This window comes from Semicossyphus pulcher, unplaced genomic scaffold (genome assembly GCF_022749685.1).
Source record: "Semicossyphus pulcher isolate SPU_LCO1_2020_fin unplaced genomic scaffold, fSemPul1.0.p SCAF_12, whole genome shotgun sequence".
NCBI classification, from domain to species: Eukaryota; Metazoa; Chordata; class Actinopteri; order Labriformes; family Labridae; genus Semicossyphus; species Semicossyphus pulcher.
The window spans coordinates 28,839,109-28,855,711 of NW_027211626.1; the positions used below are offsets into that span (position 1 = coordinate 28,839,109).

Sequence of the window (16,603 nt, forward strand, 5' to 3'; positions counted from 1 at the left end):
TATTATGTTAGTAATATGCTACTCATACATATATAGCCTAAGCTCACTTTGAAATTATGACAAAGTCGTTCAGTTATTCTGCTGAAATATTCCAGTCAGCTTTCAATCACAGTCACAACTTCAAGAATAACCTGCAGTACTAACCTGAGTGGATGGCAATTAAAGACTAGTACAAAAAGGAAGTCAGCAAATGGTGACGTTACAGCTAATGCGACTTTCAAATGCGCCATGTCAAAAACGAAATATTCTTTATGACTCCTAAATTAAACACTGCATTCAACGTGCTCCCTGTAGTACATGTGATAACTATATGGGCCTTGTAATTATTGTAACTAAAAATAATAAACATACAACCAAATGAAAACTAAAATACTGTATGTGTTTACCCACTCTGACATCAAAACGACACAGCAACAAGTGTGAGTTTCGGAATTCCGATATTTTTTTAACGTCACTGAATGCAGCTGCGTGACGTCTTCTGTTTTGCTTTTGTTGGCGGGTTGTGAGTGTCTCAGGCTCGACTTTGTGAAGATTGTCCTGACGGAAACAAAGTGACTTTTTGATAAACTTAACGACTATGATATAAATATCTAAGTTTAAATGTTTTGTTCCGGCTTCCAAGTTACTTAGAAGGAATCACTTCTAGTCGAGCCTGTCAGGCTTGCTAACGTTAGCTAAGTCAGCCGTGGTCCTGATTTGACAGCTGCCTGAGAGTTGAACTAAGTTAACATGGAAAGTTCATTGGTTAAAGACAACCCTTTGCTTTTACCTCTCAACAAGGAGAAAACTGTGTATGACGGATTCATCACAGTGCAGGTAAGATACATGTCAGCGGCGTTCTTCAATGTGAAAATTACAATCGTCCAAACTACATAAAAAAACGTGTTCATTTAGTGTTCCTCCCTATGGACACATTTTTATAATTACTAGAATATAACTTTAAACATTTCAAGAATGCTTAGATACAACATTTAAATTCGGCATACGTGTGATCCTCTGGCACTTCAGAAAATGCTCTTCTTGAGATCTTTGTACTCACTCAACCTTAACATTACGCTGCGTCAGCATTAGCTGAACACAGTGTTAGCAATAGCAAGAATAAGTAATGTTTAGTTTAAAAGTTAATACTTTCTATGTGCGGTTTATGCTGAATTGAAGAGTTGATACAGTTGTTTTAATTGTGGTGAAACGTTATGTTATAACCAATGTGCACATTTACCAATAAGCTGAGAATCTTTATATTGTTAATTTCTAAGTGGAGTTTGGTAGGACACGTCCATTTCATCTGACTCAACTTTACAAGTTATTTAATCATTTCACCCTCATTACACTCATTGTTCCATTTTACTCTTTATACTGTTTTGTGTCTTTCATGTAATTTGCGGCCATTCTCTTATTCTCACAGGAACGAGACTTCAGAATGAGAATAGTACTACCACCTGATTGTCAACTGAAACGGGCTAGGTATAAATTAACTCCTCACTTTTTCTTAACAAGATACAAAGCGCAGACATATTGATGTTGTCAGAAGTCAAGCTCTTTTACAAATGAATTTTCCGCATTTTATCTTTAAACTAAACAAAATATGTTTTATTTTATATATTAGTTGCTGTGTCTAATCATAACTTCCTTTTTTCTAGGCTGCACTGCTGTTGGCAGTTAAAACACCTGTTGCGTGGATATGAGCACATAGTGAAGCAGGTAAACTGTATATACAGCACCAAACCATGAGTTATATATGGCTTGTGTCTTTTAGTTTTTTTGTTGTGTTTCATCTGCTTGTCCTCACTGCAATCAGATTAGTCCTTATGTGATTCATATTTTTTGTTATATCATTTTGGCCCCCTTTTGTGTTTTACTGGATTGTGCCTAGCTTCCTTCTTGTGCTCTCTGTCACCATTCAGACTGGCCCTCACTCTCAAGCAGAGAAAAATATTTTTCACTGTTTAATTAACATCGCCTGGAAAATGTCCCTATTTGTTATGTGGCCCCTCAGGGTTATTTGGATGAGATTGATATTTCACCCCGGGCTGCAAAGTTCATTATTTTCACAGCCTTTAAGCTATCATTAATTATTAAAGCTGGTGGCAGCCCCCATTAATCACAAACACTGTGTTTGATTTGAATGGCTGGCTAGAGGAAAAATAGACACTGTCACTTCATTATCCTCCCATTCAAGGATGTCTTTTCTCTCTTGTTTGACTTCTCACAGAGGCTGCAGCAGTCGGCCGATCTTGTCAGATTCATTCTGGAGATGAAGACCGTCTTGGTAAGGAGGAGAATGACACAGTGGTTAGCACGGTCACTGTGACATTGTTGCTTTTATGAATAGGAACCTTCAGGCTCTATCAATAGCCTTGATTGTGAGGCACACATGTACACGTATGTTCTGTTGATTCTGATTAATGAAAAGTCTAACAGCCTATGTGTTTGCCACTGAACAAAAGCATGGAACTTATTGCCCCTATCTCAGTTCTGCTGTATGTTGTTGTTGGGCACATTGGTAAAGCTGCATTATGGTGTGCATCGTAATCTGGGTTTAGAATACAAAGCTTTCTCTCTGTTGTTGTAGGAAGTTTGTCTGAAGAGCAGTCCTGAGTGCCGCTCCATCCCGCCTCCACAGTATTACTCTCAGCTCATCTCTGAGATAGAGAACCTTGGTTGGGACAAGTAAGTGACCTTTAGGAGCTCTAGCACTGTGGCTGTGTTTGAAAACACAAACTACTCGCTATACATTGTAATATATAGTGAGTTCACCATTTGTAGTGCTGTCTGAATGTAATGTGAGCATTATTATACACTATATAGCGGACTGAAAGTATCAATAACCTAGCCCTGTATACCGTCAGACATTGCACTAAAAGTAAAAAACAGCAATGATGTAACAACACAGAAAATGAGCTTAGTAGTGTCCAAAAGTGTTTTTATAATTTGCCAGTGAGCTCACTATATAGTCCACTACATTGAACTCCCTAGTGAGTAGGAAGTAGTGAATCAGTGAATGATTTTAGGCACAACCGGTGTCTGGAACCAGGTTTCATGGGAACAAAAGCACCTTAGTTGTCAAGTGTTCAGATAGGCGTCTGCAACCACCACATTTGCCACATCTGTGTGTGACTTTTCTCCACCCACCCACCTAGCTTACATTACATTTTCTCTGCAGGATGGTGTATATTGACTTCCAACAATGAAAGAGACGATTGTCAATTATTTATGACCCTTTAGATTTTAAGATTTTTTTCTACCAGTGGGGAAAAGAGCATTAAAGAACATCTTAAAGGAATGGAGATATTTTTAAACCTTTCCCTATTTTTACATGTTTATATGTATATGAAATTACGCTCCGTATAAGAACCTGTTTTTGCCACTGACTGACTTTTGCTCAGATTGTTATTAAAACTGACAATTTGGCACAAATGTCCACATGTACTGAACAATGAACTGATTCTAATTTGGTAATCATCAGTATTTCTGACACAATTTCACACAAATGTCTTATTGGGTAAAATGATAAAGTGATGGCATTTTATAACTAAAAGGTCAAAGATAGGGCTGCATGATATATCGTTTAACGATCGCAATTTCAATGTGTGCATGTGCAATATTCACATTGCAGGACGTGCGATATTGAAGCAAGTTAAATAAGCAAGTGAAATATGTCAAGCTGCTTCTTTTTTGTTGCTCTGTGCAAAAAAAAAACTCACCAGTTTCTAGTTTTCAATGACTAATCCACAGGAAAAGTCCATCTCATATCTCATTAGTGCAGCTCTTCAACAGAGCACACAGAGACCCGAACACTGAGCTGCAGAGACTGTTTGTCACCTGCCTGTAAACCGTAAACGAGCACGAAAACAACCTAACACCATGTGTGTGCTGCAGGTGTAGCCGCTTAAAGTAAACACTTGCGGCATGTCCACTCCATGAACTGTCTGTTTGTGTAGCCCCAGCGTTAACCAGCACCGGGACGAGGTGCCGCTGTTAACGGGAATAGTCTCATTTATAAGCCGCTTAGCGTAACGGAGCCTCGATCATCCGGCCGACATTATCTGTGACGTCAGCAGCTGATCACGCTGATTAAACATACATTTGATCATCATTGGCAATGGTTCATGGCATACCTTATTGATAACACAACTGCAGCCCACAAGTCTTAATGTATTTGTATTATAAATAACGTGTCGCTCCAACTCTACCGAAAAAACCTTTTCAAGCAGGTGCCAGAGTCTGAACCATTGGTGATAAAAGTAGGAGGGGAGTTTTGTCTTGTTAGAAGCAAATAGACTTAAAAGTCTCAAATAATAAAAAGTATGATTGTTTATTGTTTATATAAACATGAAAACACACTGCGTTTTTCAGGTTTAATTTCCTGTATTTTTACAAATCGCAATAATATAGTATTAATATTGCAGAACAAAAAGATATCGCATTGTATGTTTTTTCCCATATCCTGCAGCCCTGGTCAAAGGTCAACTTCACTGTGACATCATAAAGTCCTGGAAAAACACTTTTCTGGCAATCATTCCTCTTTCATTCTCGTGCACACAATATGTCGGTTACGTCTGGAGGGAATTTCTTTAAACTTGGGACAAATGTTTGACTCAAGGACCAACTTACAGGATTTTGGTGGTCAAAGGTCAAGGACACTGTGGCCTTACGCCAGCACCATTCTTGTGAACCTTCCTGCAGCAACTCCTGGATGGAATTTTATGTCATCTGGTTATTTGTTTTTTTTTATCTGTCTGAGGGAACAAGGCTCTGCTTCTTACGTGCCATTTGTTCTGCTTTTGAAGAAGTGTCACAGAGACAACACAGAGACATTCTCTGGTTATTTGTCCATCCTGTAAAGGATTTTGGTGTGACATCTACTGATGCTGTAGGCCTACTTTTAGTGTTGTTTTGTTCCTAGGGTAATGTATTTTTAATACCATCCACTCTCCACAATTACTCAGACATTCTGTTGGACAGTGACAGATGTAAACTGCAACTACAACCATGATGGTGTACTTGTAGTTTTAGGAGTACCATCATCGTTTTCAAGGGGGTCCTTAAAGATGACATGTGGATGTAACTACAATCAGTGTCACAACTATAAACTGCTGCTGTTATGCTACTGAATGAGCTGCCACTTCATGTAAACATTTGCTTGAAATGTCTTACAATAAGAATCAAGTGATAATCAAGTAATTATTTTCTCCTAATGAACAACAAAGTAATGTTTCTATTCCCTCTTACATGGTCCCAGGATACTCAGGAAGTCATTAGCTTGCTGAAGGGGATTGTTTCATGATGATCTAGATATCCACTCTGTGCCTTCCTTCTCCTCAGTAGAAGTTGCTGAAGGAAATTTGTAGGTTTTACAGTAAACCTCAGGGTTTGTGGGTCAAAATATTACTGTAAGTTATGGATATAGATTTTGCTTTTGTGTATTTTCCCAAGAGGTAAAAATTTACATACAGGGGTGTGTATATGTCTAGAAACCTCAGCTGCTTTATAGAGTACTCCCTGTTTTCCTCCCAGTAGTCTAAACTGATTGGAGAGCCTGAAACAACACGGCTTCACATTAACAAATGGGTCTTAATGACTTCCTTATTTTTAGTTATTGAGTTATAGTTAAATCCAGGTCACATTTAATAACTCTCAGCCCACGCGTGATGACAGGCCCGGCTAATTCTGCCGTCTCCACTCATCAGGAGAGAAGAAGGAGGAGGAGGGGGGCGGTGGCGGTTCGTAGGAAGATATCTATTCTCCCCCAGCTCGGATTAAGCCTTGACTACTACACTCATTTTCCACTTTCCTATTAATGACCACGGCTACAATTATGATATTAGCAAAATGCAAATGGCTCTAATTGAAGACTCTCAGGTTTTAATAGGAGAAGGGGGGGTGAAGGTATGCTTTATGCTGGAAATGGGACCAACATCATTTTCAGTGTCGTGTTACGGTTAGGAGGCATTATACACAGTGGGCCTCAATCTCCAAAGCACTCGAGATTCGCTTAGCGTCTTAATTGGTATGGGCCGTGCTAATAGCCACCAGGGGTTTTCAGCTGTAATTCTGTCTGCTGATTGGGCCAGGTAAGTGAGTCTTTCTCACCCTCCTCTCTCTCTTTCTCTGTGTGTCTCCATTTCGAGAGTGTGGTCATCTTAATTGGCTGAAGATGGCATACCACATGTTAATTAATGGAAAATGAGGTCAAGTAGGTCAGCCGCCATCACTCGGTGGCCCCAGAACGTGGCCCTGGAAGCTCTGGGGCTCATTACGGGCACAGCTGGCACTTCATGTTCACAGGCTCTTGGTGTACGTACAGAGCGTCATCTCGTCTTCTCACAGTGTTATCACTCTGTCACACTGTGTTGCTGCTCTTCAGAGGCCAGTTATAGTGGCTCTCTGACAGAAGGGCTCTATTGGGTCAGCCAGGCCCCAGGGCGGATGGATGAGATGCTTTCTAAGCATAAAGTTTATATAAGAAGTGAGGACACCCATTGGTTTGTGGACTGCTGTTTGAAGTCTTGAGTTCTTCATTCTTGCTGTCGTCCTCTTGGGTTTTTGGAGCCTGAAGTGACCATGTTTGGACGAGAGGGGGGAGCTGCAGGGAAGTAGTGGTTGGCAACCTCTACGTTATCAATGTTTTACAGTTATACACTTCATACCAAAGGCTGCTAGATTATTTGGCAAAATATAGAGTCAACAACAGTGTGTCCCACAAAATGACATTCTATCTATGGTGGTAGCTATCCAGAGTTGTTTATGTAGTAGACTAAATAGGATATGAGAGCTTGTAGAACGTAGTGTGGCTCACAGCTTGTTGCACACATCTTAAGTGGGAAAGCCAGCTGCCAGTAAGGACAAAAACCGGGTTAATTTACTGAAAGGAGCTGATCTTCTCATCACGACAGCCAGGCGTCTTCTCTGCGCTATAAAGCCAACAGCATTCCTGACTATGCGTTGGCCGCCACAAATATATCAATGTATGAGAAACACTGAACGAGCCAGAAAGCAAGGTGTCTTATTCGTGCTAACATGTTTAAAATGATACTGGAGTTTCCCTCGTAAATAGAGCTGAAGCACTGACTTCTTGGACAGTCTGCAAGCAATATGATTTGTCTTGACTTGCATTAAAAACTCTCCAACAACACCAACATGGCCGAGAGGTAAAATTAGGGACTCGAAGCTGAGGCAATGCCAGCAGCACCAACCTGTCACTCAAAGTGGCCAGATCCCTAACAACTTTAGGGGTTAATATGATTAAAAAGGGTAAGTTATACAACCCTCCACTACCTATACAGTTATCGTGAATGAGGAAATGACTTGTAGTGACAAAAAATGTTTTTTGTACAAGGCTTGTTTCCTGTATGTTTATGTTTTATTATTTGTTACATTATTAGGCCAGCTAAAAAATGACTCCTATAATCATTAGACGGAAGTAAAATTGCAAATAGTATTTGGATTTATGCAGTTAAGTTAGTAAGTAATGAGAATGTCCTGGTTAGCACAGTTAGACTGCATGCCAGGCTAATTAATATTCAGATGTTTCTGTGCCTTATAAGATGTATGTGTGTGTGCTTTTTTTGTGCACATGATTTGTACATATATTGTTGTTGGGGTTTTTTTTTGCATGCAACTTACATCGTCCTCTACTTCCTCTACCGTACCTAATGTATGCCATCATTGTACATGTGCATTTCTAATGCCCCACACACAAGCACTACATATGTGTGATCTCGCTGTTCATTAATCACTTTGTCGACAAAAAAGTAAGAGATACACATGCGCGCACACACACACACATAGACAGACACACAAGCACAAATGTGCGTGGTGTGCACTGTCTGGAAGCAGCTCACTTGGCTGTGGAGTTGCAAATGGGATGCTCTCATCAGTCTTCCCAGCAAGACATCTGACTGTCACGCTGTTTCCATCATGGCCAAGTAGGAGCGGAAGCTAGTCCCTGCTATCCTGGGTGTGAGACCTCGGAGGCAAAAAGATGGAAATGTGTGTGTAAGCGATGCACCGATGAGACTTATTCACTGACGGTACCGTTCTTTCTTTCGAGTCCTGAACCTTAAAAAAAGGTCAGTACTGAGTACAGGTGTGACTTGTTCCTTCTTTATGTAGAATGAAATACATCCACTGTGACATATTCTGTTCGTTTTTGTGTCAAGTCATTAGGTCAGGTCACTGACACAGGGTCACAACACAGCACAAAGAAATTGGGATGTTGGTGGAACTGTTACTGTGCGCTGTCTAATGTTACAATATGGAGAACACTTGATGGCCACAGTGGGCCACCTACATGTAATACTGTATTTGGTGGCTACAGAGTAACTTTTTGTTGCCACAGGCCATTGGGCAATGGTTGATGACGAGCCCTGCTGAGGATTTGAAGTAAACTTGTTTAGTCAAGAAGTTCTTTGCTTCTGCTAAATCTTTTCAGCCTGATAGGTGACACCCGTATCAATATTGACAAAATAAATAGGCCAGTGTGTTTAGGAGATCTTAATATGGAGATAGTTTAAGAGATAGAGAGATTTGGGGTGTGTAATTGCACAGTTGCAGTAATTTAACAGTTGGCATGCAAGAGAGGGAACCAGAGTCGAAGTGGTGTTCTCATGATATTGGATGTTTATAAATTGTGGATGTAAGTGAGCATATGAACTTCAGTACTGTTGCCCTTCGCCAGCGTATGATTGCATGTGTGTGAGCGTTCAGACGCTTTTATGAATCAAGCATATCCAACACCGTCATTCCATCACCTCCCTAAGTGTGTGTGTCATTCCTGAGCACACCGCTCACATCACTCCTCTCTAACACACTCCATAAATCCTTGGCAGATATACAGCCCATGTCAGCCTCGGCACAGAGCGTCCATCGTAATGTACTGTAAATCTGTAGGAGGACCGTCCAAATCCTTTGTCTCAGATCAGTCTTTTCTCTAGGTCTTCACTAGACCAGAGAAGGACTCCAGGGGGGGAGGAAGGGACTCCTTCAGAGTGTGCTGGAGCAGCAGTAAATCTGACAGCAGTCTTGGTGTGTGCCCGGGCCAGATCAGTGTTTTGTCCTCAGCCTCAATAGGTTATAATTAGCTCAGGGAGGAGGTGGTCTGATTTACAGGTTGACTCAAGCTTGAAACTGTGAACTCAAGCTAAGGTCACTGGGAGACACATCATTTTATTAGGGCTTGAATCTGACTCCTGTGACTGCTGAAGTCCCCGTGGTGTTGGTATTACACTTATTTTAATTCAAGTAGTGGCAGAGCTGTGAAGTCATGTGTCCTGTCAAACTCTAAACCCATTCTATACTCATCTTTGACAACATGACTACGGCATTAACACTACAGCATTTCACCTGGTATCAATTATTCTTCTGACATTGTGATTGGATCTCAGTTTGCAAATGATGTTGTTATCAACAGGTAAAATGTCTTGTCTTAATCTGCATAGAAGTCTAGTCACGTGTAAAACTGTCTAAATCTAAGCCTATCTTCGTATATCGATGATCAGAAAACATTAAAAAACCATCTCTGTTTGAAGTTTCAGTTTAGCTTGAGGTCTCCTGTGGATTTTACCTCAGGGTTAAGGAAAAGATAAGGTTTATAAACCAATTTACGGTTTTGCTCGCATATCCAATAAGTAACAAGATGACCTCATGCAAACCAACTAGAATGCACATATTCGAGTCCGACTCGAGTCCCGATTTTTAGGACTCGTGACTCGACTTGGACTCGAGCAGTGATGACTCGGACTTGGACTCTGACTCGCGCATTGACGGCAGTCGAGCTCTGAAGACTGAGAGGAGGACTTGGACGTATTTATTGATAAGGACTGTTTTATTGTTTATAATAATTTATTGAGTTTGGAGTGAGGGCTGTCACGTGCATTTGTCTGCATGCGCGATTACTCGCCATCTTGTTCAGCAACAGTTCTGACTCCACAAATCGTGCGTTTTGCTTTCAAAGATTTTACACCAAATGTTAGAAAGCTATTTTGTGAGTGCAAGTGCACAAAAAGAATATCCGCATACTTGGATGATGTGTGATGTTAATAAAACCAAAGTTTAATGTACCGCTATGACACTGTCACTGTAAATTTGTAGCTATGTGTATGCAGCATTAGGTGTGTGTGTGTGTGTGTGTGTGTGTGTGTGTGTCATTAAGTGATGCGCAGATTGCAGTCATGTCACTGTGGATTGGGTAACAGGGTCTTAAAAATGAAAACTTTTGTTCATAGCGGGTGGGTTACAGGTATTTTTAAGGTTATTAGCAGTTATTGCACCGCAGCAGAAACGAGTACTGTGTCTCCCCGGCGCGGTGCGCATTTACGCACAGTGCTGTTACTTAATTGATTGTTTAAATCACGCAGACCGAATCAGTCGGTATCAAATTCTAATTAAATGAAAAGTGTTTTCTACACATCCAAAAGGTCCCACAGTCAGTCGAGGTTACAGTGAAATAGTTTGGAGTGTTACATCTGCCCTCCTTATAAATCCTGACTTCATCAGAGCTGTCTTCAGATTGTTATTTTAGATGCTAAAATTCAGTTCTCTCTGGAGTTTCCTCTGTCCCACAGTTAACATCAGTTTTTAGTTTTGCTGTTTAAATGTCTCAGATATTTGCTGCAGTGACATTACTGCACACATGGAACCAATTCTAACTTTTAAGTAAATAGTTGAAGAAGACATTCATTCATCAATACAACATGATCAAGAAATCACCTGAAAGCTGCTCAACATCCTTTAAAATAATTTATTGATCATTTGGCTTGAGGTTTGGTGACTCAAATACAGCACTGTCTTGCACACAACACTTGTGAGCTTAGATTTTACTCAAGGTTTGGGTCATGAATTGTTAAGTGAATGTCCTCCTGTTTAAATATCCCTCTGTTCATCACATTGAGCCTTTTCTTTGAATGCATGTCCATATTGGTGAGTGTAAAATTGCAGCTTTGTTGTATTCTGCTTGAAGTATGTACTCACTACAGTTCCTCTGCATTAATCATGTGTTGCGATGTCAAGTTAGTGACTACTGTACATTTACAAGGCTTAGCCTACTTGCAGTCAGTGTGTTTTCTTACAGTTTTACACAAAGGCATAAATTACAGGCTCTTTCTGGAGTGACTCAGCATAAAAAAATAATGCTCTCAGCCTCTTTGTGATTAGGTTTGTTATATTCCTCCATTAGAGATTAAAAATCGCTGGACAAGAATTCAGATGAGAATCCAGAGAAGAAAAGGCTGTAGTTACAACTTGTATGTTTTGAATGTAGGGCTGTAGCAGGATGTAATGTCACTGTGTTAGACCCCAGAGTGATAAATCCAAAGAGGTGATGTCTCAGTATTGCTCTCTGCAGCCGTGATTAATGACGGATGATGGCTGCTGCCAGTTTACCCTGTTAAGTGTACCCTTCTCTATGAACGGCTGTTGATTTATTGTGTAATGTATTGTGTGTGTATGTGTGTGTGTTTGTCCATCTTCAGGCTGCTCTTCATAGACACAGAGTTCAGAACGTTGAAACTGAAGGCAGAGGACTCCTCTGGAAGGCAGCACGTCCTCACTATTAAACTCAAGTCTAAGGTAAGACACTCTCCTGCGCACACAGAAACACACACACACACACACACACACACACACACACACACACAGACAGTTTACTGTAAGGACCTTTCATCCTGAAAATTATTCACCGTCAAATGGAAAACTCTAAAGCTTGATGTTGACCTACAGCCAATCCAAATCCAAACAGGCCGACTCCACCGTACGCATATGGGATGTTCAATTTGCTGATAGCAAATCAGTGATTTACATCAGCACCCCTAAATCTAGGTCAAACTGGAGAGGGTGTGGAGAGACATGATAACCCACTGTGACTGAGATGTAGCACAGATAAAACATCTCCACATAGACCTCAGCGTGATGGAAAACCTTGCTCTATGCATAGAGAAAACCAATACACCCACACTCATCTGCATAGCTGCTGCCTGTGCTCACTGCTGTTGAGGGAAGTACGTACAACCTTCACCTACTGTAGATAAAGGTAAATGTAGGTTGGTGGGATAGCGGGGCATTTGAAATGTTTGCATGTCACAGATCTCCAAATTGTCAGAGAAGAGGTGACAGAGTGTTTTATGAACGCTGGAACACGTAATGGCTTTGGCTGATTTTGGTGTTTAAAAAATAGATGCATGTAGACCAGGCTCGACTGTAATCTGAGTGTACTAGAATAGACTTCTGAGGATGTGATAGTTTTGTGAATTCAATTATTGTGACACTAAATTCCTCCTCATATTGCTGGTAACTCCCTCTAATAGGCCCACGAGTCCCCCAGCCCCATTATAACCACTTGGCCAGTGAAAGAATGTTAATAAAGAATTGCAGTCCAATCAGACATTATTGCCTCGTGTTAACCTTAAAGGGTAATTCCAGTTCATTACAGCTCGGGCCTAATTTCAGTTCTGGCCATCATTTGTGTCGGTTAAGACACCATTGTACCTAGCATAGTTATTGCTGTTCTCACAATTACCTGCTTTAAATGATCAGCTGATTGTTGACATTAGGCAACTAAAGTTTTTCATCCGTAAAAATTTAGGATGATCTGCTAACACAATTTATAACACGGCTGTGTTAAATACTTCATTGGAATTACGGCATTTTGAGGTCTGTTATTTCTTGAAAACAGACCGTTGCTATGAAGAACAGACAGCTGCGAGGGATGCGGCTCTAATCGCACAATGTGGAGGACTTAGTGTGATCTTATCAATCCGCTGAAAGAAGTCGGGTAAATTTGACGTTGGCTCTATAAAGGTTAAACGATACAAAAACTGAAGGCTACAACGGCACATGAAGTAAACATTAAACGCAGTACAGAATACAGCGGCGTTTAAAGATGGTGAATGGAAAAGAAAATGTAAACAGACTCTGTCAGTGACGAGACAGAAAACCTCAATCAGGTGCTGCGCTGATTCCTGCGGTCCCGTTCACCGTGTCTTACATCATCATCAGTGGAAATATTTCCATGTAACGTGAGTAAAAACAGCTAGCTTAGCTCATTTTAAGAAGCCTAATGGTTGCTATGGACGCAGCTCTCACTGTGAGTCTAACAGTTTTTAAATGGAAAACCGAAATATCATAATTTTTAAATAAATAAACCTATTTTTAAATCAATATTTTGTCAAATTATTGATTTTGTGAGTAAAAAGCCGTAATAGAAGCAGGATAAAAGGGATTTTAAGCAGCGACGGTTGAAGTTCCACTTTGCGCACTTCCTGTCCTTGTAGCCCAGCTGTCTACTACGGGAGAAAGACCGGTTTGCCGTAGTCAGTACAACGTCAGAGTGTAAGCAGGTGATTACACGTTTTTTATCATATTTGACACTGTCAATCTACATTTCCGGACCCGTTCATGTCATAAAGTAATGTAAACTCCTCATCTGTTTGTTTGGCATCTAAAGCACATAACAAGTGCTCGCTGGCAATTTTAAGAGACATTGTAGCAGTTTTTGCAAGAATGATGTTACCACGATAACAACCTGCTCACTATACATGAGCAAACAAAATGTTCATGTTTAGTATGTCATAAATCAAGGAGAGAAAAAAATTGGCAATCAGACTTGGAAAATGGATCAGCTAAATGTTCTCCCATACATCTTGCAAGGTCCTGTTGTTTTTATTTGATTGAAAAGTCAGTATATATTGACTGTAAAAACTAATGAAACTTGCAATGAAGGAATTGTGGTTCAATTCAAAATGTTTAAAGAAGACTGTGAAAGTTGATTTTAGTATTTTACCAGAGCATGTATCTGTGTGTCTGAACCTCCTGCATGTAGTTGCTGCCAGAAGTACAAGTATCTTACAGTGTGGCTGCGTATTCCAGGCGGAGTGGGTGAGTGGTTGGGTGAGGTGGTGCTTACCTAAGCCCAGATGATATCCACAAGAGACAAGGGAGGGTGGTGGACCCCACTCTGAGCCCACCTGCCCACCTGGCCCTCCTCACCCCTCTGGCACTGGGTAAAAATAGCTTGAAGTCCTCCCTGCGTTCCAGCTGCTTCCGCCAGATCCAGCGCCAGGTCATCCCTCACCAGGCACAGCCAGGGAGGAGGCAGCACTGGCACGGACACATGGAGGCTTGGACGGCAGGGGAGTGAGAGAGGATGAGCTCAGGGAAAGGACGGAAAGTAGCTTGTTGTTGAAGGTGAACAGAGAGAGGAAATCTGGCTAATATGTGCTGTCCAAAGTCTTTTACCGAAGACTAAAGGAGGTTTTAGCTTCATATTAAAGCTGACTGCCACCAAATCTGAAATAAAAGATACTATTCAACTCTAAGTATAAACAAGTAACCAGGTGCTAATGAAGACCTGTGCTAAAAAGATTAAGGGAGAGGGGAAATACCAGTTGTCTAATGGCTCTGCATAATCCATTCACACAGGACTTACTGACCGTTTACTGGTGGCTTGTTTCAGCAGTCACCTCTGAAGATCAATAAGCTTTTACATTTAATACGACGTAACTGTCCCTTCTTCTTCACCCACAGCATCCTGCAGAGGCTCCTGATTGTTCAGCTGACCTGCCAGTCCCTCTGGTCATGACCTGGACACCTCAGGTATGTACATGTACATTTATTCTCTTTCCAAAACTTACCATCCGTATCTAAATAACATTTTTGGTTAACATGAACATGATGAAAAACTGTACAAACAAACTATATGATTAATGTAGCAGTAGACTTGCAACTACCGTGCAGGGTTTTTGTTATTGAAGTCTGATGGCTTTGAAGAGAGCGATGTCTGTTTCCTGTTAAAAAAAAAGGCATCTTACAATATGAAATATTTGTAGGGATCCTTATTGAACTTTTTCAAGACCCTTTAACAACAGAACAATGTGAGCCTGTCAGTGGCAAAAACAAGCACTTTTAGTTGAGATACTTTAATATGCACATTTTTTCCTCTGGGATTCTAACCATTGCAGCCCATCTAGTGGCTGCTGGCTGGAGCAATCTACTCGATTTGTTGTCATTAGTCATTTATAACCCAAAATATATAAATATAGGGACCAGGTTTAAAGTAGCGAAATTCATCCGAAATATCTGAAAAGCCTGATCCAATGAGAGGCCAGGGCATGATGTAGCCTGAGAGGTCCAATCCACAGAAAAAGAAAGACAGTCAAATATGGAATATAAGACACAGTCTGTTTTTAGGGGAATCACAGAGGGAAAAAAGGTTTTCTATAGCTATTTATTAATTCAAACTTGTATACAAGTTATTTCAACACTTTCAATACATTTTTATTTCAAACACATTGAAAACACACAAATAACAGCCTACCATCGGTTTTTGCTATGTCAAGTTTGCAATCCTGCTAGCTACCTGTGCGGTGGTTAAGCTCAGCCTACGGTGATTGGCTAAATCCCACTCTTCACTCTCACGCACTCACAGACTTTGAGGAGCGTTTCCCGGTAAGTGTGTGAGCGCTTAGTGCTGTCCCACTGTCAAATCACCAAGTGCGTGAGGGCTGTGATACGGACTTTCCAACGCCAAATTGTGGACTTTCTGTGAGTCAGCATATCTTCAGAGTTCATAGCCAACTCAGTGATGTGTTCAAACCTGACTGACCAGCCCCTCATTAAATGTAAACAAATGTTTGTATATTAAAGTAGCATTCAAAAAAGTTTGAACACAAAAGCCCTAAATGTAAACAAATGAGTTTACCTATAAACATGTTGTTCATCACTTTTGTGGTTATTTATCAACGCTAGAAATGTTTGTGTTATTCATTTAAATATTCACAAAGGATTAAATAATATTGCCTTTCTGAATTGTAATAGTTTGGGTGGCGGCTGAACTGGCGATCATGAAGGCGAATGTGGGTGACAAAGCTTTAGCTAGATTATAGCGCCATTGTCTTGGTAAAATACAGTTACCGTAATAAAGTACCCCTCTCTGCATTTTATACTGGTATATTGGTCGCACTGGTATAAAGGATGCAGCCCACTTTTTAGATGAAAAAAAAGTAAGACGTTATGAGGCCCTCTCAGACTCAAACTGTGATAAAGAGTTACACAAACTCATCCCGTGCTACCTATTGCATAATTTGACAAAACACTTGCCAGCCTGCTGTATGAAGACATTTTGCTTTCAGACCCTTTAAGTTTAGTCCGCTGTAATTGGCATGAAACTGTTTTGATGTAAAACCAGTTGTCCCTTCTCTTTGTATCTCTTTGCTTCCTTGTTATTGTTGTTTGCCGTCTTGCTTCTTTCACTGCGGCTCTGCTTCTCATCTCTGTCACTGCCTCAGAGTGCGTGTGTCACATACTCACACACATGCACACACACACACACACACACACACACACATACACACACGTACTGAGATATCCTGTTTTGTTTGTCACACCATCAGTTTTCCATCATAAAAACTACTGCTCCATGTCTGAGCATTGCACTGGACCGTTCTTCCCAATGTTTAAAATATATAACAGAGGGATGTTTTTGTGTGTGTGTGTGTGTGTGTGTGTGTGTGTGTGTGTGTGTGTGTGTGTGTGTGTGTGTGTGTGTGTGTGTGTGCGTGCGTGCGCAGGCAAAATCAGAGAGGAGACAGTTAAAAAGAGAATTTGAGCA

At 40.7% G+C, this 16,603-nt stretch overlaps 1 protein-coding gene across 1 annotated transcript in view; it reads left to right on the forward strand.

Moving 5' to 3' along the window:
* Positions 1-723: 723 nt before the first annotated feature.
* The window catches only part of fancl (FA complementation group L), a 30,811-nt gene continuing 14,931 nt past the window's right edge, over positions 724-16,603 (forward strand). The window contains exons 1-7 of the mRNA XM_069658730.1: positions 724-816; positions 1,406-1,464; positions 1,641-1,701; positions 2,213-2,269; positions 2,573-2,670; positions 11,472-11,568; positions 14,521-14,589. Coding sequence (XP_069514831.1) covers positions 730-816; positions 1,406-1,464; positions 1,641-1,701; positions 2,213-2,269; positions 2,573-2,670; positions 11,472-11,568; positions 14,521-14,589 — 528 coding nt within the window. The 5' untranslated portion in view covers positions 724-729. The remainder of the gene's footprint in view (positions 817-1,405; positions 1,465-1,640; positions 1,702-2,212; positions 2,270-2,572; positions 2,671-11,471; positions 11,569-14,520; positions 14,590-16,603) is intronic.